The sequence below is a fragment of the Crinia signifera genome, chromosome 1, assembly GCF_055691185.1.
Source record: "Crinia signifera chromosome 1, ASM5569118v1, whole genome shotgun sequence".
NCBI lineage: Eukaryota > Metazoa > Chordata > Amphibia > Anura > Myobatrachidae > Crinia > Crinia signifera.
This window is the reverse complement of record NC_139217.1, coordinates 113719078-113743944: the sequence shown is the minus strand read 5'-3', so window position 1 is coordinate 113743944 and position 24867 is coordinate 113719078. Positions and strand designations below refer to the sequence as shown.

At 43.4% G+C, this 24867-nt stretch overlaps 1 protein-coding gene across 6 annotated transcripts in view; it reads left to right on the top strand.

Annotated features, from left to right (window-relative positions):
• Positions 1 to 24867, top strand: part of TMEM154 (transmembrane protein 154) — a 57375-nt gene that overhangs the window by 20129 nt on the left and 12379 nt on the right. For 5 of the 6 annotated variants that reach the window (XM_083171818.1, XM_083171800.1, XM_083171809.1 and 2 more), the window contains 3 exons: positions 8101 to 8128; positions 10778 to 10863; positions 15748 to 15790. In XM_083171818.1, the coding sequence (XP_083027944.1) occupies positions 8101 to 8128; positions 10778 to 10863; positions 15748 to 15790 (157 nt within the window). Of the gene's footprint in view, positions 1 to 8100; positions 8129 to 10777; positions 10864 to 15747; positions 15791 to 22608; positions 23061 to 24867 lie in introns of those variants that run through there. The other variant, XM_083171784.1, reaches the window with a different exon arrangement.

The following is a 24867-nucleotide window of genomic DNA, read 5'->3' as shown; positions in this document are numbered from 1 at the left end:
TAACAAAATCACCATATATGTGCTTTATGGCAGTATATAAATATATTACCACTGTAATTGGGATAGTTTGCAGTGCATGGAGGGATGCCCATGAACTTGTTTGTGTTAATCAATATTATTCCACTTTACCTCTACGGTGGGATAATGGAGTTACATTCAGTCTCCGACTGACTGTTATATTAATGTTTTGGCATAAATGCTGTTTCAGAAAGCTACTCTGAAATCGCATCTGAATTTTGCTTTTCCCCCATGGCATTTTACAATATCCTCAAATTAATCATGCATTAAAATCACAATTCATAAATTCTACCACGTGGTGCAAACATATTGTAAGACTCTTATGGGTTTATTTACGAAGATCGGAGTTCTATTTCAGATGGGATGTTGCCATGGCCGGCACCACCACTAGGTAGCTTTAGGCATTTGCCTAAGGCGCAAGCCACTGGAGGGCGGCAGTTCAGAGCAGGTCACTTGCCGCTCGCTGATTGGCTGAGATTCAGCCAATCAGCATCCAGCCCTGGATGTAGCTATGGGCAACCAATCAGAATCTACTTCTTATTTATTTATCACCTTCTAGAAGATAATAGATATAATCTGACTGGTTGCCCATAGGCAGAACATCCCATCTGAAATAGAACTCCCAGCTTAGTAAATAAACCTCTTAGGGTTAAATTTACTAAGATGGGAGTTCTATTTACAGGCCAGTCCCATCTCCGTTGCTACAAAAAAGACAATGAGAGCCTCTGAAGAGACACTTACTATATGCCAGGTTCTCTAAGTTGTGCGGACTTATGGTGAGATATTGCTGATTACGTAATTAGCCCAAAGGGAACTAGGCTTAGCTAATTTTTATAAGTGAGCTGGTAGGCGAAGGTGCCTACAAGAAATCGTTACAAGGTGAGATGTGTTTTTCTCACCCTTTCTTCTACGGAAGCACGCCAATATGGCTTTTAAAAAACATGTTTATGTTTTACCTACTACACCCTTCCCCCCCTACCTTTCTCCCCCCCCTACCAACCCCCCCTCAGAAGAGAGTGTGGCCCTCCAGCTGCATGTATACTATTGAATGTTTATGTTAGACTTGTCCTATTCATAGATGAAACTGTACAACAAATGTTATGGCACTTAATATAGGAAGCTGGAATGTGGGAGGAATCAACTCCCCAATCAAAAGAAAAAGAATGTTGGTACACTTAAATAAGCTACGCATCGATTTAGTGTGTATTCAAGAAACGCATTTGCTACCCAAGGAGGTAGTAAAGCTTAATATGTTAAAGTGATATCTTCTGGCATCCTTCTCCTACACTTCAAAAGCGAGGGGAGTGGTGATCCTAGCTAAAAGCAATATTGATATTGAAGTAACAAAGGTCATTTCTGACCCCCAGGGACGATATGTTTTGTGTATTATGAAGTATGAGCAGCAAGAATTTTTATGCTTGAATGTTTATGCTCCCAACCAATATTCTAATCCTTTCTTTAGACACTTGATAACTGTACTAACCCCTTACTTACATATCCCAACCATTATTTGTGGCGACATGAACCTCGTGTCCTCAAACCTATTAGACAGGCAGGCCCATCCTACTGCCCCACAAAAGCTCCCAAAATTTGGTATTCCCAAACTCTGTGAACAGCTGCAAATGCTGGATGCATGGAGAGTGCTACACCCCACTGACCAAAACTTCACATGTCTATCTGAATCAGCAGGCAGAATGTCACGTATAGACTATATCCTCCTCTCACATTACCTCCTGCCCAAAGTAGAATATGCTGAAATTTCCCCAATAGTAATTTCAGATCACGCAGTGGTACATATTAAACTCCACTTTGCAAAGAAAAATACCACTACTACATCATGGAGATGCCCCCCCGCCCTAGCTTCCTCCATTCATCTAAGAAATGCAGTCAAGACTGCCTGGGAAAATTACTCTAAAGACAATGCAGGGACGGTAGAGGTGGACAAGTTGTTTTGGCAGGCGTCGAAGGCCACGATCAGAGGGGAAATAATCTCCCAGATGGCACATTTAAAAAAAAACCCAGTAAAACGAGAATTTTTACAAGCCCAACTGAAACTGGGTGACGCCTTTAGAGACTTCAGGGCCTCCCCCTCTCCCAACTCAAGGGCCACATACTTAGCTGCGAAAGGGACTTATGAAAGCTTGATAGAGAGATCAGAGTCAATATACTCCTACACTAAGCGAGCCAGATTCCATAGGTTTGGGAATAAATCTAGCAAACTCCTCTCCTCTCTCCTTCAGTTACAGAGGACCCCAGCAACAATAAGACCCCTGCGTAAAGCAGACAACACTTTAACAACATCACTACCTCAAACAGCTCAAGTCCTATGCGATTTTTACACAAATCTATATTCGAAGCCCAATTCCAATCAAGAAAACTCTGCGAAATTTTGGGATGGCCTTACTACCCCCAACTATCGGAATCAGACTCAAACTGTCTCACACAGGCTATAACACAACAAGAAGTAGCATGGGCCCTCTCCAACCTTAAACTAGGCAAGGCGCCTGGCCCAGATGGCCTAACGCCAGAGTACTATAAACTACAATCAGCAAAACTAATCCCAATCCTCACTAACGTATTCAACTCTATTTTATCTTCCAAATCTATACCCAGCCACTTTAACGCTGCCACACTCAGAGTGCTCCCAAAACCAGGCAGGGACCTCTCCTCCCCAAGCTCATATAGGCCAATTTCGTTATTGAATATTGACTACAAACTACTCATGAAAATAATGGCTGAAAGACTTAAACTAATTCTCCCCAAACTGATACACATAGACCAGACTGGCTTCGTTATGGGACGGAGCTCTGTTATTAATATTAGACGTGTCTTGGCGGCGGTTCATGCTTCCCGGTGTGCCATGTCGCAGGGCCCGAAGGCAATCCTATCGCTGGATGCGGAGAAGGCCTTCGACATGGTACACTGGGATCACCTGCACCATACATTAAGACGCTTTGCATTCCCAGAATCCTTCATAGAATTCATCTCAACGATGTACGAGGGTGCATCTTCTAGAATCATATGCAATGGTGTGCTGTCGGACCCTTTCCCTATTTTGAGAGGGACGAGACAGGGATGTCCCCTCTCTCCATTGCTGTTTGCACTAGCACTGGAACCACTCGCTATCTCTCTGAGAGACTCCCCTGAATTTCAGGGAATCAAAATCCGCCATATAGATCTCCGCGTATCATTATTCGTGGATGACATGTTACTATTTCTGTCACATCCACAGCACGCCATCCCATTGATATTTCAAATACTACAGACCTTCGGCAGCTTTTCGGGATATAAAGTCAACATAGAAAAATCTGAGCTGCTGCCCTTGACAGGCCCCCCACCCTCATTCCCGCCCACAGACACTTTACACTCAATAAAAATCCAAACCTCCCACATAAAATATCTTGGTATTCAAATCCCTGTCAAATATCCGACTTATATAAAAAGAATTACCCCCAACTATAGAAAAAATTCTGAAGACACTCCAGGATTGGATCACCCTACCCCTCTCCCTCCTAGGTAGAATTGAAGTTATAAAATCAGTAATCTTCCCAAGGATAATGTACCCGCTGCAGATGCTACCTACCAAAATCCTGCCATCAGACATTAAAAACCTAACCCAGGCCTGCTCAAAATTCATATGGAATGGGAAAAAGCCAAAGATCTCAGCAGAAAAGCTTAAGTTGTCCAAAGCTAACGGGGTCTTGGGACTCCCAGACCTATTGAATTATTCCTGTTCACTCCTAGCCCGCTTTGCAGTGGGTTGGCTACAGGAGGCTGACCAGTATTCCTTGTATGAATTGGACAGTTCCATACTCACCAAAAGCATTAATCCACCTTACAGAAAAGCAAATCCCAACCCAAGTCTATAAGAACCCCCTTTTCCAGGACATCCACAAGGCCTGGCACGCCGTCTGCTCCAAAACTGATTTAGACCCAAAAACCTCAGAATGGATTCCCATATGTGGCAATTCCTTCTTCCCTCCGGGAGTGAATAGCCCTATCTTCAACAGAATAGAGAGCAAAGGTCTGAAACTAATAACCCAAGTATTTGACCCGGGTGGAAAGATCCTCCCTTTTTCTCACCTTCAGGAGACTTACAGATTACCCAGTAACGCTCTATTCCCGATTATGCAGCTACAACACTTTGCCACCTCACTCCCTATCCAAAGCATAATAGCATCTTCCCACTCCTTGCTCCACTCATGGGTGACGAAACTCCAGAATGATAACTTTAAAACAAAACTCATATACACAGAACTGCAGAAAAAACCTTTATTAGAGTTGCAGGAGAAAACAACGTCCTCATGGAGTGATATTCCACATATACAAACAAATGACATATATAAATATTACTAAGTCTCAATGAAAACCCTTCAATCTGTGGCCCTGCAAGAAACACATTACAAAACCATACATAGAGCTTTCTTGTCACAGAAGCAGCGCAGCTACTTCGATCCCACGGAGACAGCAAGATGCTTGAAATGCGGATACCACTCGGCATCCTTCATCCACAATTTCTGGACCTGCGGGCACATAAAGAAGTTCTGGTTCAAAATCATATACTACTTAGATAAGACCCTTTCACTGAAGGTTAGATTACTCCCAGTACCGGTACTGTTCCTCAATTTTGATGCCTGGCAAATAGACACAAATCAAAGTTATCTCATACCATTCCTAACGGTTTTGTTCACAGTGGCAAAAAAGGTAATCCTGAAGTCATGGATTAACAATCATAAGCCCAATATATCAGAAGTGGAGGAAATGCTGAATAGTTACATGTCTTTTGATAGATATAACATCATTCACTCCTCACACTCAATTACGACATCCTTTCTAAAGAAATGGGAACCGTATATCCGGACTAAACCCTCGGCCACTCAGAACAAAATCTTAGAAACCCTGGACCTGCACATGGCCCTGGTATGACCAAGCAACAGGGACACTGCCCTTATCTAAGAAAAACAATGTGGACCCAACATAGTACATTGCACAAACATGCACATTAAGATGCCCAAACAAGGGACATCTATTCATGCCTAAAATCGCAAAGAATGTATCCGTACTGTAATGCACTCTCTTCAATCCCCCCCCCCAGTTATCATAGTTATTGTTCAGATATTTTATACGTACCAAATGGTTCACTAATTACATAGTTATGTGCCTGTGAGTAGAAGGTTTCATCCATACTAGTTACTGAGACACGCACCATCTCCAAAGGTCAGCTGGCTGACTATCTATTCCCTGAGATTAGATAACTGTATTATGGATAGATATGCCTTGATACCTGCTTTTATTCCTCCAAGACATGTAACCCAAAATGTACACTGACTCTCAACTGTAAATCAAATGGTATGACATCTTGTTACCTGCTAATGTAATGTTATGTTCACTTGTAAAATGAATAAAAATACTTAAAAAAAAAGAAAAAGATGGGAGTTCTATTGAAGATGGGATGTTGCCCATGGCAACCAATGAGATACTATATATTATCTTCTAGAACAGTGATGGCTAACCTTGACACTCCAGCTGTTGTTGAACTGGGATGCAGTTAAAATCCCGGCGGTCGGGATCCCGGCGTTCAGAATCCCGACCGCCGAAATCCCGACACATTCTCCCTCCGTGGGTGTCCACGACACCCCTGGAGGGAGAATAAATGAGTGTGCCGAGCGTAGCGAGGCACCGGGCCCGCTGCGTGGCAAGCGCAGTGAGCCCGCAAGGGGGGGGGGGATCCACGTCCCCCCCTTGTCAGCATTTTGGCTGTTGGGATTCCGGCATCGGGATTCTGAACGCCGGGATCCCGACCGCCGGGATTCAGTACAGAATCCGTTGAACTACACATCCCAGCATACCCTGCATCAGTTTTAGCATGGCCAAATAGTAAAACTGTAGCAGGGCATGCTGGGATGTGTATTTCAAGAACAGCTGGAGTGTCAAGGTTAGCCATCACTGTTCTAGAAGATGCTAATTAAATAAGAAGTAGATTCTGATTGGTTACCCATAGCCCTTAACATCTCTTTGGTCAGATTAAACTGCTATCCGTTATTATTGACTAATAGAGCCCAGTAAGCTTGTTCTTTAACCAGTCACAGTCAATCACAATGAGGGACTAGCTGAGTATGCCCCATATACTGCATACCTTTTATCCAGTATTAGACAGAATTGTTGACTAGCTATGTATTCTAGAATTGATGACCAAGTGACATTATGTTCTTCCAATGAACATTTGATACAGTCTTTGTTTTATGCATGACTATATTTAGACAGAAACCTGAAACCTGCATCTAACCATTTAGCTCTCAATGGAAGTCATTAAAAAGGAATCACCAGTGCATTAATAAGAAGGCGAGTAGTTTTGATCATTTGTTTTGGTCCACATACCTGGTATTGGCCATCAGGGTCTAATCCTGTGGTAGAACTGCAAGCTTCTGGGGTGCACAGTTTGTTTGGGGTTGTTCCTCTACATATAGGGGGTTATTCTGTTTGATTCGCTCAGATGCAAATTCGCACCCTTGTGAATCAAGCAATCCCCGCATTGCAAATGTTTGGCTACGCAGTAATATCTATTCGCAAGGGCGACTCGCTCGCAGGGCATGAGAATGGATGTTACGCAGTAATATCTATTCGCAGGGCAGGAGGAACCTTCCACATCTTTTGATTGTCACGACCATCGAAAGATGTGGAAGGTGCACGCATATTTAAGGTAGCTCTGAGCAACCTTACATATGCGTGCATACTGGAGAGGAAATAGGCGGGCAGCTGCCATCCGCTGATGTCAGCTGCCCGCCCCCCACCTGCATGATGGCCTCATTAGCATGAGAACGACCAGCTAGCATTCTCATATGCTAATGGGGCTGCCAGCGCACCACGCCCCTCTCTGTCCCCCGCCCGCTGTGTTGGGTGCGTGCACCCAGTGAACAGACTGTTCGCATGGGTGCACGCACCCTGCATAGGCACATGCGCAGAAATACGCATGCACATTAATGAAACATAGGTCCCCATGCGAATGAAGCACTGGTGCGAACGGACCTGAATAAGGTCCATATTCAGAGCCTCTTTCTGTTGCCCTATGAGGGGGTTTGTGCCTTTGAAAGCATAAAGTTACAGTATGTTGCCAATGATTTTATGCAGCTCTGCTGCCATAACTATTATGTTTGGTATCTGCACTTGCACCAGCCCAGTGTTACGTGTAAGAGGTCTATGTGCCAACTCACTTATGACATTCTCAGGATCCATGTGCTCACAATGTCATTGCCTCGATGCTGCCCCCAAATTTACTGAAAAAAAAGATCCAGCCAAGTTCCATCCAACTCCGATTAGTATCTGATAGGTCTACAGTGTCTAGGTAGACAGTCAACATGTCGACACATTGAAATACACCAGCGAATTGCAGCGACTATATAACGGGGAATTGCCAGGAATTCACTGTTCGCTTTCGGCGATCAATGAATACAGCGAATAACATTTTCGGTGAAAAAGTTCACAGTTTCACCGAACAACAGACCTGTTCACCGAAAAAAAATGGTGAATCAAGAGCATTGAATACTGGCCACAGAGTGAAGCAGTGTTGCCATGTAGGATGACTAGTTACTAAGGGGGTTATTTTGGTTCACTCTTTCTGACAAATTCCTTCTTAGATGGACAAAACCATGTGCACTGCAGGTGGGGCAGATGGGGCAGAGAGTTAGATTTGGGTGGGGTTTTCCTTCAAAGTAAGATCTATATTGCAGTGTAAAAATAAATCAGTCAGTTTTTACCCTGCACAGAAACAAAATATCTCACCCAAATCTAAGTCTCTCTGCACATTTTACATCTGCCCCACCTGCAGTGCACATGGTTTTGTCCATCTAAGAAGGATTTTGTCAGAAAGAGTGAACTAGAATAAGGCCCTAATTTAGGTTTGATGTACTCATCATAATAGTAATACAACAATATAAATCAAACTAATAATACAGGCTTGGCAAGAGTAAATGGAGAACCATCTATGATTGATCTGGAAGGGTTCTCCTTTAGAACACTTTCAAATTAACATCTTAAGACTTTCCTTTCTTAATGCTATAAATAACAAAAGTATTTTTTTTTCAGATGTGCCAACAAGTGAGGATATTAAAAGGTAACTTTTTTTTGTAAATAAGACTATAATTTATTTTTTATATATACTGATTTTATGTACTATGTCATTGTGTCTTTCAGTCTTTTGTATTCCACATGACAGAACAGGAATTGTTGCTTTAACCATTGGATTTGTGTCAGGTTACAGTGCATATATTCATTCAATATAATCTCCCTGCCTCTCCCTCCAGCGTTTCCTTGCTGTAACATTTCCAATTCCTTAGCCCAGTGATTATTACGGAGACCTGACAAAGAAGTATTTCTCACCTATAAAGCAGAAATTAAATCTTTTAATAGAAAAACTGAGCAGGTTTAATAATCTGCCATTAATGATGCATGAATGGTAACACAATACATTTACGGCATCTTTAGCACCCTGGCTTTCGGTAATTGGCAACAGCTTCTTTATTTTACGTACAACTGCCCTGAGGGTTACACAGACATAAATATGTACCTGTGAATAATTATAACGACTGGTAATTAGGTACTGTTATATATTATTATTACCAAATTATATCACACCAGCATACTAAGCAACACCTTACAACCAGTCAACAACAACAGGTAATACTGGTCGATCCTTCCCAAATGGCAATTCATTATTATTGGAATTTAAGGCAGCCGACAGTGCATACAAAGTACAAGGCAAACAAAGTAGACAAGATAAGTACTACTGTATAGATATTTTTTGTATGGGGGAGGGAGGGGATCTGGGAGTAAGGGTTTATGAGATAAGAGCAGTAAAGGGGCATACACACGTAGAGATCTATGCTAAGCAATTTTGCTAAGCAATTTTGCTAAGCAATATTGCTAGTGTCAAGATCTCCCATGCAGAGCACATACACACGCAGTGATTTGTGCTAAACAATTTTGCTAAGCAATTTCTCTTAGCAATTTTGCTTAAGCTAAAAAAGGCCGGGTAGTTGTTCAGAATGAGAGATTGCGATCAGTATCTCTCATTCTGTACACACAGAGAGATTTGCAGTCATGTACTAAGCAATCTAACTAGATTGGGACTGCATGCACTGACTTAGTTAGCAAGAGATATTTAATCTCTCGGAGCATACACACGGAGAGATCTGTGCTTACTTTCTAAGCAATCTGGTCAGATTGCATAGAAAATAGCACAAATTTGCTCCGTGTGTACACCCCTTAAGTATGATCTTGGGTGGAAATCGGCACACTAGTAAGGGTGTACTAACGACTAACGTACTAACATCAGTAGTATAAGTCAGGAAAAGGTAGACTGTGGAAAAGAGGTGTTTTTTTAGACGCTGAAGATTTGTAGGCAGGAAGAGAGGCTTATCTGGTATAATGAGACGTGACTAGTGACAAAGGAGAAGTTTTGGGAACTGAAAATTAGAGGTGCTTATCAGAGAGGGAATGAGGCACTGGTCAGATGCACATCTAAGAGGGGGTTAAGAAGTCTATCAAGACAAAGTTTTAGATGTATTATGAAGTTAGTGGAATTAATTAATTGAATTTAGGATTGTGTATAGCGACCAGATAATTTCTGGAGCAAAAATATGCCTGTTGGTGCAGTGAGGAGACGGCCACATACAACTCATATTTCACCACATTTAGCAATATTAGATGCTGTTTGATTATAATGAAACATTTGGCTCATTTTTGGGTTATTTAGGAACATTAGCCTAATGCAAGATATGTTAATAGGCAAATGGTCCAATATCTCAGACAATATTGCGAGTGTGATCTATCTCACACACCATGCCCGATATCTGCATGGATGTAGCATTTTTATATTTTAAGGTGTACCTGTCCCTAAACATCTGCCATGTCCTCTCCACTCAGATTGCTGGGGTAAGACTGGCAGGCCATAAATCAGAGCAGTCAGATAAATTCTGACAGGATATCAGGATCAGCTGCACTCTGATTTGTTGCCAGAGTGCTACATACTGTAAAGCAGAGCTAGATTCACAAGTGTGACATGACCTATTCTGTTTTCTGGGAGTCATTTTGTCCACTGCACAGGATAGCAAAGTAGATAATCTCTATACTTGATGTGGGGGGAATTGGGTAAACCCCCTCGTTGATCTTGCTGCTCCCCCTCCATTGGCTTGCTGACTCTTGGGTACAAGCTTGATGCATGACTAATGATCACCATGTTTTGTAATTTACCTAGTGCAATCTCTTTCAATACAATAACCACCCTCATAGTGTTGTGGTTGTCTGCATAAGCAATAGCATAATATAATTTATGCACTGTAATTTCTCTACAAAAACAAATACCTGCATATTGTATTATTCATTAGTGCTGCCATAGTGCTATTGTATCGTTGTCGGTAGCAGAGGACAAACATTTACAGTGTTACATTTTCAATTTTTTTTTTTTACTTTTTCTCTGCCTTTAACATAAATGAAGACAGATGATGTTTATTGGATTGTGCCAGGACAGTCACCTGACCATAATCTTCCTGACATTTATTTTCAAATTATTACGGTGAAGTAAATAAGAAGGGCGTATTCCAATTAGTTGAATTGCCTGCCAATGACAGTGTTTGCAGAGCTTCTTATATATATTGTTGTGATTATCGGCTCCTGGAGACGTGACATTTTCTCTGCATGTTCTATAGACCCGTGGTCAGTGCTATGAATTATTGAGAATGTACCTTTACTCCTTTTTTGTCAGTCCTATATTTGAAGAGGACACCCCATCAGTGATGGAAATCGAGATGGATGATCTTGACAAATGGATGAACTATATGAGGAAAGGAAGTATGTATTACATTCCAGCTACTGCCATAATGTTCTTCTTATCTGGCTTTATCAAGCTGATTTCCATTCATACAGTACATTATTTCTACAATGGCGTGCTTGTTTATATCACTTATCTCCCAAGGGGGTGTAATCCTGCCTCATCAGATGGTAGGATGACGTTATGACATGCCATGCTGCATTAATTTGCTTTGCTATTTGCTAATGTTTTGCTGGGTGTTATAAACTGCTGGAAATAGTGCTAAAATTTAATGATTCATAAACATGACCTTGGTGAAAAGATATTCGAATATAGATTTCCTCTCACCAAAATGTCAAATTACTCTTACCCACACACCACAACCAAATATATATATATTATTTTTTTTTATTTTTTTTTTACTGTAATGCTGAAAGAAAAGATAGCATCAACAATACGCCCAGTGCTGGTATATTGCAGTAATGCAATTGTGCAAATACATAGGTGCTCATTTTCTTACTTCACACACATATTCTAGGGTTAATTATTTTGAAAGCCAGTTAACCTACCAGTATATGTTTGGATTGGAATACCCAGAGGAAACCCACGCAAGCAAGGAGAGAATATACAAACTCTGCACAGTTAGGGCCATGGTGGGAATCGAACCCATGACCTCATGCTGTGAGGCAGTAATGCTAACCATTACACCGTCCGTGCCGCCCACACATGATCAGTAGTGGCCGTAAATGCTTCACAAGTTGCCGTGGAGCACTGTTTTGTATTTTAAATGTACACGTAGAATATCCGGTGTAAAAGTCTTGTGAGTTGCTAGGTGTTGTATTTGCAAAAACAATAATTGTATAAAAAAACAAACATTTTTTTTCCTCACTTGAGGCATTTAATTGTGCACATGTGGTGCTATAACTTGTTACTACCACATATTATTATTATAATTTTATTTATAAGGCGCCACAAGTGTTTCGCAGCGCCGTACAAAGGAACAATACAGGGAGACACATATAATTATAATACATAATATGTGTACATAGAATGTGTCTGTAATAATGCAGAATTGCAGAGTTTATGGATTACCCATACACTGTAGTTTTATCAGTAACTTTAGCAAATGTTTAAGCTCTACAGGTATCCTCCCTGCATTATGCCCCCATTCTGCTCTCTCGCCCCTCGTTGTCACTGCCTCTCTCACACTCCTTTTCTTACTCTCATTCCATCACCCTTGCAGAAACCAAAGGTGGTCCCTTGATTCATAGGGGGACATTTACCAAAATGGATTCGTAGAAAAAAGGTGTATTCGTAGGGAGAAATACACCTTTTTTTTACGAATTTGTATTTTCGGGATTTACAATCCCAAAAATACAACAATTCGTAGTCCTAAAGATGGAACATTCGTATTTGTATTTACAAATACGAATGTCTTACACCATCGATAGAATACGACAGAAATCACCATTCAAAAGAATGGTGGTTCCTGATGTACTAGGCAGCCGTACTGATAATACGGCTGCTAAGTGGTGTGAAACACCCACGCAAATACAACAGAAAAATAGAACACCATTTTCCTGTTCTATTTGTGTTTTAGCCTGCACGGATCAGTCAGATCCGTGCAGGCTTCAGTGTAAAAAAATAGAAAAATTAAATAAATATAAAAAAAAAACGGCGTGGGGTCCCCCCCACAGCCGAAACCAGCACCAGGCTGACAGAGGCTGGAGCCGGTAATTAAAAATCAGGGAACCCGACAAATAGGGGTTCCCCGATTTTTAACAACCAGCCCCAGGCTCCAGGTCCGGGGCTGGTTCCCAAAATACGGGGGACAAAATGACTAGGGGTCCCCCGTATTTCAAGAACCAGCCCCAGGCACAACCAGCCAGCAGGGTAATGTCACAGCCGGGGGACACTTATGATATAAGTTCCCGCGGACAAAACATTAACCCCCTGACCGGTCAGCCTGGCCAGGGGCCCTGGGGGAGTGGGGACCCCCCCAATGAAGGGGTCCCCCCCCCTCCAGGACTTACCTGACCAGGCTGAAGCCTGGCACTGTCCCCGATGCCCCTGGGCGGTGGGCATCGGGCTGATTCAAGTGTAAAAAAAAAGATTAAACTATTGTTTTTTACTGTGGCACTACAAGTGCCAGCAAGCTGGGACTTGGAGAACCACAAGTCCCAGCCTGCTGGGCATTAAATGGCCCGCTGGCACTTGTAGTTCCACAGTTAAAAAAATAGTACACAAAACACACTGACACACATTTTAAATAAAAGTTTAATACACACATCACAAACACACTGATACTTACCTATCTTGATCCCGTCGGTAGGACGCTGGCTCCGGTGTCGGCGGCTCCGGTGTCGGCGGCTCCAGTGTCGGTGGCTCCGGGTCGGCGGCTCCGACTTCTTCTGTCTTCTGTCTTCTGTCTTCAGCCGACTTTACTGGCTCCTGATTGGCCACTAGGCGGCTCCTGATTGGCTAGAATTCATTCTTAGTCCAGACGTCGAGGAGGCAACATCTCTCCAGCTCTGAAAGTCCCGGCGGCAGCGTGAGGAAAGAAAGAAGACAGAAGACAGAAGATAAAATAAATAAGTCCTGGAAAAGAAGAGAGAAGACAGAAGACCATCCATGGAGGACCTGGTGAGTAGGATTTACTTCCACAGGTCCAACATGGATTTTCTTCAGACAGGACGCCGACCTCGGAGCCGCCGACCCGGAGCCGCTGACACTGGAGCCGCCGACACCGGAGCCAGCGACCTACCGACGGGATCAAGATAGGTAAGTATCAGTGTGTTTGTGATGTGTGTATTAAACTTGTATTTAAAATGTGTGTCAGTGTGTTTTGTGTACTATTTTTTTAACTGTGGTACTACAAGTGCCAGCGGGCCATTTAATGCCCAGCAGGCTGGGACTTGTGGTTCTCCAAGTCCCAGCTTGCTGGCACTTGTAGTGCCACAGTAAAAAACAATAGTTTAATCTTTTTTCGGTAGGGATGAATGCTTTGGCCGGGGGGACTTGTATAAAAAGTCTCCCCCCGGCTGTGGCATTACCCTGCTGGCTGGTTTTGCCTGGGGCTGGTTCTTAAAATACGGGGGACCCCTACTCATTTTGTCCCCCCGTATTTTGGGAACCAGCCCCAGAGCAGGAGCCTGGGGCTGGTTGTTAAAAATCGGGGAACCCCTATTTGTCGGGTTCCCTGATTTTTAATTACCGGCTCCAGGCTCTGTCAGCCTGGTGCTGGTTTCGGCTGTGGGGGGGACCCCACCAATGTTCCCTTTAATTTTACGAAGGCTGTGTGCGGCAAAAGATTTTGGCTGTGCAACTTTGGAAGGAAATTTTTATTTTTGTGCGTCACTTCTATATATAACGGAAAACGACATTCAGCATTTGTGTTATCTTTTCTTCAAAATTATATAAAACATTCAAAACATTTAAACATTCAAAACACAGCACATTATGTAGTTACTGGGTGAAACACACATTAATTGAGTCCACAACTGCAAAAAGGGGACCACCGCTGCTTTGTGCGCTCTGTTGTAATGTCTGTGCGCATGCTCGGCGAGTTGTGTGCGCGCACACATACGCACAGCTTAGAGGGAACACTGGACCCCACGCCGTTTTTTTTTTTATATTTATTTTTCTATTTTTTTTTTTACACCTTGCAGCCTGCACGGATCTGACTGATCCGTGCAGACTGCTAGAAAAATTCGTATTAGCGGCCGTAAATACGGCCAGCTAATACGAATTGTTACACCATCGGAGGGTTACAAAGCAGTCGTACATGACTGCTTTGTAATTTCCCCTCCGGAACACGACTTTGCATACGACTAAAACAGTCGTATGCAGCCGTAGGGGAAATACCAATACGAAAAACTAGGTTTTTCATATTGGTCAATTTCCCCCATAATGTCATCATAGACGCCAAAAATGTGAAAAACTCATGTCGACCTTATTCAGGTCGACTTTGTCCATGTCAACCTAAAGCTTGTGTCAACTTACTTACCTATGATATGTCAACCATTCTTAGATGTCAACCTAGTCACCGTCGCCCATTAGCGGTCAAACTAGACATTGTCTACCGTCTATACCATAGCCGTGTATACAGTACCCATGATCCTCTTCCCTGTCTCTCCCCTACTACATCTCTCTCCCCTCTTGTCATGCCCCTTATCTGGCTCTCCTTGTTCCCCACCCGCTTTCCCTATCTCTCTTTTTAACCACCTCTTACCCCATTGCTTTTATCTATCTCCCCCACTGCCACTCTCCCACTGCTATTCTCTAGTATAGTCCGCAGATAATGTCTACGTCCGCAGTCATTAGGTCAACAGCAAAAGGCAGACACTAGTTTCGAGCCTCTTGCTTTACTGTGCTGCGCTTGGCACATTTGCCACAGTCCAAATGGGCGGTGAGTATGAAAAAGTTAAAAAATCCCCAAAATTCCTTTTTGATCTTTTCCATGTCAACTTTTTGCTTTTGCCTTTGTTGACTTATAGATTGTTGACCTAGACACTAAGGGGTAAAATACTAAGATGGGAGTTCTATTGAAGATGGGATGTTGCCCATAGCAACCAATCAGATTCTACCTCTTATTAGCACAATCTAGAAGATAATAGATAGGATCTTCAATAGAACTCCCATCTTAGTTAATTTACCCGTCTTTCAGCCATCCAGATACCAGCTCTTAGACACTTGTCCTACAACTTTATATAATAAATTAGATTATTCACTCCCCCCCCCCCCTTCTGTCCAGTCCCCCTTGCAGTGGGAGTCATTGAGGTGCACCCAGGCTTCCACTGTGCACACATTGAGTAGACTGGTCAGACCGTCTTCCATTATTATACTGATAATTAATAGTTAGTTAACAGTTGAGCTCCTACGCTAAGTGCTTTACTGTATTCCTATATTTATTTTTTTCTTTGCAGGCAGTCACTTGTCTACACTGGACGAAGAGAAACATTTCACAAAGTAAGATGCTTTTGCACTCTGCTACCACAAGGTGGCTCTGTATGAAGAGAGTGTTCTGTAGACAAATTAGTTGTGAACTGCTTTCAAAGTACTAAAGAAGAAGTGTTAGAATGAGAACTATGTGCTATATTTATTATTTATTTATTTACAGTTTCTTATATAGCGCAGCAGGTTCCGTTGCGCTTTACAATAGTAGACAGTGATAAAACAAACTGGGTAACAACAGACAGACTTGGAGGTAGGAGGGCCCTGCTGCAAGCTTACAATCTATAAGGATATAGGAGGGAAACACAAGGACAGGCACCAGTAATAGCATAGCAGTCACACCAAGTTACAGGTCCAGAAGGGAAGCTATATAATGCATAAGTGCCTCAGAGGGTTATGCGTGTAGAACTTAAATATGATAGGCTTGCCTGAAGAGGTGAGTTTTCAGGGAACGCTTGAAAGTTTGGAGGCTAGCGGAGTCTTATTGTGCGTGGAAGGGCATTCCATGGCATGAAAGTCCTGTAATAGTGAATGGGAGCTAGTGACCCATGCAGAAGAGAGACGCAGATCTTGTGCAGAGCGGAGTGGTCGAGATGGGAGATATTTTGTGATAAGTGCAGAGATATATGCTGGTGCAGTATGGTTAATAGCTTTATATGCTAGTGTTTTATAATGAATACAGTAAGATACAGGTAACCAATGGAGGGACTGGCAGAGCGGATCAGCACACGATTAGCATCTTGCAGGGAAGATCAGCCTAGCAGCAGCATTTAAAATGGATTGCAGTGGTGAGAGTCTGTTCTTGGGAAGACCAGTTAGGAGACTATTGCAATAATCAATGCGGGATATAATAAGTGCATGGATAAGAGATTTAGTAGTGTCTTGTGTGAGATACGGTCGTATTTTGGATATGTTTTTTAGATGCATGTAACATGATTTGGAGACAGATTGAATGTGGGGAAGAAAGGACAGTTCAGAGTCAAGGATGACCCCTAAGCAACGAGCTTGTGGGGTAGGGTAGATTGTCGAGTTGTCAACAGTGATGGAGATGTCAGGATGGTAACTGTTCTTAGTTGGCGGGAATATAAGTAATTCTGTTTTGGAAATATTGTGTTTGAGTTGGCGAGAAGACATCCAAAATGAGATGGCAGAGAGACATTCAGAGACTCTGCCCAAAACCAATGGTGACAACCCCAGGGTTGATAGATAGATTTGAGTATCATCTGCATATTAGTGATACTGAAATCCAAAAGAGCAGATTAGTTTGCCAAGCGAGGAAGTATATATAGATGGAGAAAAGCAGAGGACCTAAGACTGAGCCTTGCGGAACTCCAAATGACAGAGGTAGTGAAGAGGAAGCAAAGTCAGAGAAGTGAACACTGAAAGAGCGATCAGATAGGTAAGATGTGAACCAGGAAAGGGTTGTAACATTAAGACCTAGGGAGTGTAGTTTGTAGGAGAAGAGTGTGATCCACAGTGTCAAATGCAGCATAAAAATCTAGAAGAATAAGTAGTGTATAAGTATATAACCTACAGTATAAACACTGGTATTTTGGGTGCAGTGCGTGCGGTAGGCAAAGGCCCCTGAGTTCCAGAGGGGCCGCAGTGCACACCCTACACCCATTTTCTTTGATAGTTATCCTCCTGCTTAGACAGCAGCAGCGCTGCAGAAATCATAAGGAAAATTAAGTGGCAGACTTTTTCCAGGCATTATGAACATGTGCAGTAATAAAATCACTGGGAAAATGTCTGTTGCGCCACTTTACCAAAGACCTGTGCACAGGGCCGGTGCAAGGCACCAGAGCGCCCCAGGCGAGTCAGGGTGGGGGCGCCCCGGTGCCGGGGGGGGGGTACCTGTCCTGCGGCGCTGTGTATTTAAAGCAGTCAATAAGAAATAACGAGCGCTATCCGCCGGGCTATGCGGAAGCGCTTCTGTTGTGAAAACACTGGCCGCACGGCGCACGCTGATTGGCTGAATCTCAGCCAATCAGCGTGCGGACAGTGTTTTCACAACAGAAGCGCTTCTGCATAGCCCGGCGGATAGCGCTCGTTATTTCTTATTGACTGCAGGGACCCCTCGCTGCCTCCACCGCCAGCTTTAAATACACAGCGCCGCAGGACAGGTACCCCCGTGGCACGGGGGGCAAAATGCCGCCCTCCAGTGGCCGGCGCCCTAGGCAAATGCCTAGATTTGCCTAGTGGTGGCGCCGGCCCTGCCTATGCATGCGCTGTAGACTCTGGGTTCAGTGACACTACAAGCTAGAGAGAAGGAGGCCCAGGCAGAGTCTGCACTGAGGCCATCCTTCTCACGAGAAGTGCCTCTGCCTATAAATAATGTTTATCTATTTGCCTGTATATATTTTTACTTAAACATTTGTACTCTGATAATTTTTTGTGGGTGAGCTGTATTCGGCAGCAGTGGGGGAAATCCGGGAGACAATGAAGGTCAAGTCAACTGCCGGGCGCTAAGCCCTGAAGGGCATATCACTCTGTCACAATTCCAGCCGGCTCAGGAAGAAAGTAACACCCCCCCCCGTCACTCGCCATGACAGCCCCCCGACAGCCGCTAGCTCTGCAGCGCCGGTGGCTATCTATCTCCGCCTAAGCAGGTGGTGATAGACAGCCGCCGGTGTGCTGCAGAGCTAGCAGAATACAGAGCTAGCAAGCTCCCTTGGGGCGGTACGGATGGTGTAATGGTTAGCATAACTGCCTCACAGCACGGAGGTCATGGGTTCGATTCCCAACATGACCCTAACTGTGGGAAGTTTGTATATTCTCCCCGTACTTGCGTGGGTTTCCTCCGGGTGCTCCGGTTTCCTTCCACAATCCAAAATTATACTGGTAGGCTCATTGGCTCCCAACAAAAATTAACCCTAGAATGTCTGTGTGTGCATGTAACATGTGGTAGGGAATATAGATTGTAAACTCCACCGGGGCAGGGACTGATGTGAATGTTCAACTATACTCTGTAAAGTGCTATGGAATATGTGTGCGCTATATAAGAAACTGTTAATAAATAATAAATATTATATATATATATATATAAATAGTGAAATAGCGCAGCAGCAGCGTGATCGGCACTCGTTAATCTTGTAGAAATTGCCTGGGTGCCTTCCTGAGTGCAAACATGCACCAACCATACACAGCAGCGGCGGCGGCGGCACTCCTAGGACTTTCAAGCAGAATGATACACAGACACAGGTCTTGTAGCAACGTTTTGGTCCTTTAATAGACTGTTTTCAAGCCCTTGAAAACGGTCTATTAATGGCCCGAAACATTGCTACAAGACCTGTGTCTGTGTATCGTTTTGCTTGAAAGTCCTGGGAGTGCCGCGGCTGCTGTGTATATATATATATATATATATATATATATATATATATATATATATATATATATATATATATATTTATATAAACAAACTAAAAGCCCTGCAGCTGGGGTGCTGTTTAGAGAGTACTGTAAGGAGTCAGCACTCCCAATTACATACCCAGAAATCTCAAAAGGAAAAAACAGCACTCACCAGTCTTCTCATGAATGTGTAAATCCAGAGTTTAATCCAATCAAAAAGTTAGCCTGCCAACATTACAATCCTGGTGCGGACCTTTTTCAAGGCAGTGGCAATATAAGCAGCAATTCTTAGCAATCCAACCAAGAGGTAGGGGTACTGGGACAAGGCCTTGTCCCAGCTTAACTGTGCTTTGATGTGAAGCAATAAAGGAATTTATTTACTGCTGATTGGTGAGTGCCCTAATTGTATTGAATTGTGGACTTGGACCATATAGCAATCACTATATATGTGCCTGATGGGAGCACCACACATGAATCTACATAAACCGTGAGTGCATTGGTTCTACAACTATATATAACTATAGGTACTTGTTTCGGTACTTGTTTCCTAGCACGGCCACAACGATCATGATCGTGGGCATCGTGAGGAAAAATCGGGGGCATCGCGGCCATCGCAAGCACTAAAAAATCGGGTGCGATGGTCGCGACGCGATGCCCGCGATTTCCCCATAGGGAACAATGTTAAATGCCTAAATTTAGCCGCGATGCCCCCGATTTCCCATAGGAAACAATGTTAAATGGGTCAATTTACCCAAATCATCATAGGGAACAATGTTAAATGGGCCATAAACCCCCCAAAACACCCCTGAACAGTGAAATGTCCCCCCAAAAGTATTTTACGCCACCCCACGATCAACGCGAACCCGAAGTGTGGCGAGCGCAGCGAGCCCGCGAGGGGCGGCGGTACGCGTCCTCCGACCTTTTCATACCCCCACTATCCACGTTGGCGTGGAGTCGAGAATAGAATAGTGTGGCGAGCGCAGCGAGCCACCGAGCCCGAAGCGTGGCAAGCGGACGCGGATACCTGTGAAGCCCGCGAAGGGACGCGTTTACCTGTGAAGGTATCCGCGTCCCCTCGCCACGCTTCGGGCTCGGTGGCTCGCTGCGCTCGCCACACTATTCTATTCTCAACTCCACGCCGACGTGGATAGTGGGGGTATGAAAAGGTCGGAGGACGCGTACCGCCGCCGCTCGCCACGCTTCGGGTTCGCGTTGATCGTGGGGTGGCGTAAAGTACTTTTGGGGGGACATTTCACTGTTCTGGGGTGTTTTTGGGGCTTTCTGGCCCATTTACCATTGTTCCCTATGATGATTTGGTGAAATTGACCCATTTAACATTGTTTCCTATGGGAAATCGGGGGCATCGCGGCTAAATTGAGGCATTTAACATTGTTCCCTATGGGGAAATCGCGGGCATCGCGTCTGGACCATTTAAGGCTTTTTTAGCCGCATACGACGCGACCGACGCGATTTTGGCTTTTTTCTATGCATTTCAATGGGAAAATCGGGGGCATCGCGTCGGTCGCGTCGTATACCACTAAAAATGACACCCGATGCCCGCGATTGTGGCCGTGCTAGGAAACAAGTACCCTTGTTTCCTAGCACGGCCCCACCGATTTTGATTGTGAGCATCGCGTTGGAAAAAATCGCGTAGATTGCATCGCATGCCAACCAAATTGCATGCGATGCGATCGACGCGATTTTCCATTGATTTGAATGTGAAATGCCCCAAAACACCCCATTTGTATAGAAACCCACCCCATATGTTTTAAATGGCCCTCAATTTTAACGCCACCCCGCTATAGACGCCAACCCGAAGCGTGGCGAGCTCAGCGAGCCCGCGAGGGGCGGCGGTACGCGTCCTCCGACCTTTTCCTACCCCTACTATCCACGTGGTGAGCGCAGCGAGCCACCGAGGCCAAAGCCTGGCGAGCCCCGCGAGGGGACCTTCACAGGTATCGCGGCCCATCGTGGGCTTCACAGTTATCCGCGTCTCTTTCGGGCTTGGTGGCTCGCTGCACTCGCCACACTTTTTATTCTCAACTCCACGCCGACGTGGATAGTAGGGGTATGAAAAGGTCGGAGGATGCGTACCGCCACCCACGCGGGCTCGCTGCGCTCGCCACGCTTCGGGTTGGCGTCAATAGCGGGGTGGCGTTTAAAATGGGGGGGGGGGGGCGCATTAACCATGCTTTTTTAACATATTCAATGTTAAATGGGCCATATTGGCCCATTTAACATTGTCACCTATGTGAAATCGGGTTGATTGCATCGCGGGCCATTATATTGACCCGCGACGGACGCGATCAACCTGATTTTCACTTTAACATTGTTCCCTATGGGGAAATCACGTTGATCGCGTCAGTCGCATCGCGGCCCCTTATTAGGGGCCGCGATGGACACGATCAACGCGATTTTCAGTTTTACCGCCAATAGAGCCAGTTAAACACAGAAAATCGGGTCCATCGCATGCCTTAAGTACCTTAACTTAAGGCATGCGATGTACCACGACGGGGGCCGTGCTAGGAAACAAGTACCTAACTATATATATGAACAAAGAGAGAGTACAGAGTGCGCTTATGACATACTAATATGCATATCATCTAAAAGATATTTATTTATAGCAGGTTTTACCTTTATAATATTTTGTATACAAAAGATAAAAACAAACAAATACAATTCAGTTCGTATCCTGTATGTGGTTCATTCACAGTATGTGATCAAAACATATGAATCTGGCCCAATGTTTTGATCACATGCTGTGAATGAACCACATACAGGATACAAACTGAATTGTATTTGTTTGTTTTTATCTTTTGTATACAAAATATTATAAAGGTAAAACCTGCTATAAATAAATATCTTTTATATGATATGCATATTAGTATATCATAAGCGCACACTGTACTCTCTCTTTGTTCATCTCTAAATTTCGGGTCCCGTCTAACAGGGGATCCAACAGGGTTGCTGCTCCAGGATATCAAGGCGCAGATTGGGGTACCCCCCCTTGTTTCTATAACTATATATATATATATATATATATTTAACTATATATATATATATATATATATATATATATATATATTATTTACAATTAGCTACGAGTGCCACACCACTGGGTATATATATATATATATATATATATATATATATATATATATATATATATATATATACTGTATATATATATACAGGCGAAATCCGGCACTCGTTCTCAAGAATAATTTCACAGCATCACAATTGCAGTTTGCAACGTTTCGAGCCTTTTATTGGCCCGTCGTCAGGCAGTACAGTATCCTGACGACGGGCCAATAAAAGGCTCGAAACGTTGCAAACTGCAATTGTGATGCTGTGAAATTATTCTTGAGAACGAGTGCCGGATTTCGCCTGTATACATACCGTTTTTCCTTCCATGGCACCAACAGCAATTATTGAGAGCAAGTGCCGGCTGATCGCATTATATATATATATATATATATATATAGACCCCACTGACGAAGTCCATGACGAAACGCGTAGGGGCGTGGCCATCGTGACGTCTCCATCCTGATACTCCTGGCAGAGAGCAGACACGAGCGGTGCAACATCTACCCTGGAACTCTGAGAGACGCCGGCTGTCCGGAGAACCAGGAGGTCCCGTGGAAGCCATCTGAAGCGGTGACTATTGCCTTTGAGATTGCAGTACTGCCAGTGAGGATTGTATATATATCTAGTGGTAATCAGTCCACTGCTGAGGTCAAACTCGGTACGAGTCCTTTTTAATGAGTGTATTTTTTACTTTGTTTTTTAAAAATAAAAAAAACTTTATTGCACTATTGGGCGCCCCCTTCTATCTCTCCATTTCTTCTAGTTTCTTGGTGCTTGGGATAAGCACCTAACAGAAGGGGAGCGACGGTCCAAATAATTACTTGAAGGACAAGTGCAAAATAAAATCAACTTCTAGTGCCTGAGAGTTAACTAACATCGGCACAAGAGCCCAGATATTCGGGCTTAGCTCTGCAAGTGTCAGCGCTCCTATACCACCAACAAACCATCCGACATATATGTATATATATATATATATATATATATATATATATATATATATATATATATATATATGAAACTGAGAAGACGGCACTCGGAGACGTTGTAAGCGCGGGTGAAATCAGTGTAGCTTTATTTCAAAGTTTTGGAGCCCGTAGCTCCTTTGTCAGGATCTCTCTACGGGCTCAGAAACGTTGAAATAAAGCTACACTAATTTTACCTGCTTACAACATCTCTGAATGCCGCCTGCTCAGTTTCCAATATTTCAAGTAGGCTTGTCTTCACGGAAAGGCACCAGGGGGCATTTGGAGTGCCGGGGACCGCAAAGTGCTATATATATATATATATATATATATATATATATATATATATATATATATATATAGTGTTCTGGAAGGTCGGCACTCAAAGGGTCCAATACAAATAGGATACTTGCCGGGTGCCTTCTGCAGTGAACACGAGGAGCGAGTTCTCACATATACACAAAGGCAGCGTCACTCCGGTCTGTGATAGAGGTTTAAATGAACGAGACTGCAACCATGGTCTTTTTCAGCAACGTTTCAACTCCTTTATTCAGAGTTTTTGTCAAGCCACAAGTAACAAGTGCATAACATGCTCATTATATAGCAGACACAGAATGAACTAATTAACAAATCACCTCCCACATCCGGAAAAGAACCGTTGGGGGCAATGTCAATCAAAAAAGCCCGTACAATACAAAACATACACCGTGAGAAGATATAAACAAATATAAACATTACAAAAGTTACAATGCATAGATACAAATATCAAATGTAACACATTACATCTGAAACAAAGTTAAAAATCACGGTATTCAACAGTGATATAAGTGTAGACCTGAAAGGCAAATGGTATTTAACTAATTAAACGCCGTAGCACACCAAAGTTTATTGGATTTTATATTTTATATTATTAATGATCTTATCACAGATAAGTGACATCACTGAACGAGGTGCACAGCCCAAAGTACAATACAACGAGAATAATTCATTATAAATAGCATTGTAAGCCCAGAGTCTCGTTGAGACCCTTGGGAGCCAGCGCATCAAGATTAGTGATCCAGGGGGATTCCAGTCTCAGTAGAATTCTTGATCTATAACCACCCCGGACCAAAGGGGGGACATGATCGATGATACAATATCTCATTTGAGAGAGGCTGTGCTTAGCTAGAGCAAAATGCCTAGCAACAGGCTGTTCGCTGGACCCCGACTGGATCGCTGCTCTGATCGCGCTGCGGTGTTGGTTCATGCGCTCTTTAAAAGTGCAGTCAGTTTTACCTACGTAAATAAGGGAACAGGGACAGGTTATAGTATAAACAACGAATTTAGTTGAACAAGTCAAAAAATGCTGTATTTTAAATTTTTTACCTGAAAAAGGGTGATTGAAAAAAGGCCCTGTCTGTAAAAAGCTGCAAGTGGTGCAATTGGGGCATTTGTAACATCCCAAACGCTGTCTACCCAAAAAAGTAGCTTGTACTGGGGCCTTTAATTTAGAGATGTCATTTTTCACAACTAGATCTTTGATGTTCCGACCCCGTTGATAACAAGGCATTAGCGATGTTTTCTTAAAGACATTTAAATCATTATCTGTAGCGATTACGGGCCACAGTTCCTTGGCTTTCTTTGCAGCCAGGGAAGACAAATGATTAAATTTGTTCACCCAAACATGCCTGTTAGATTTGTTACCCGAGGAAGTGC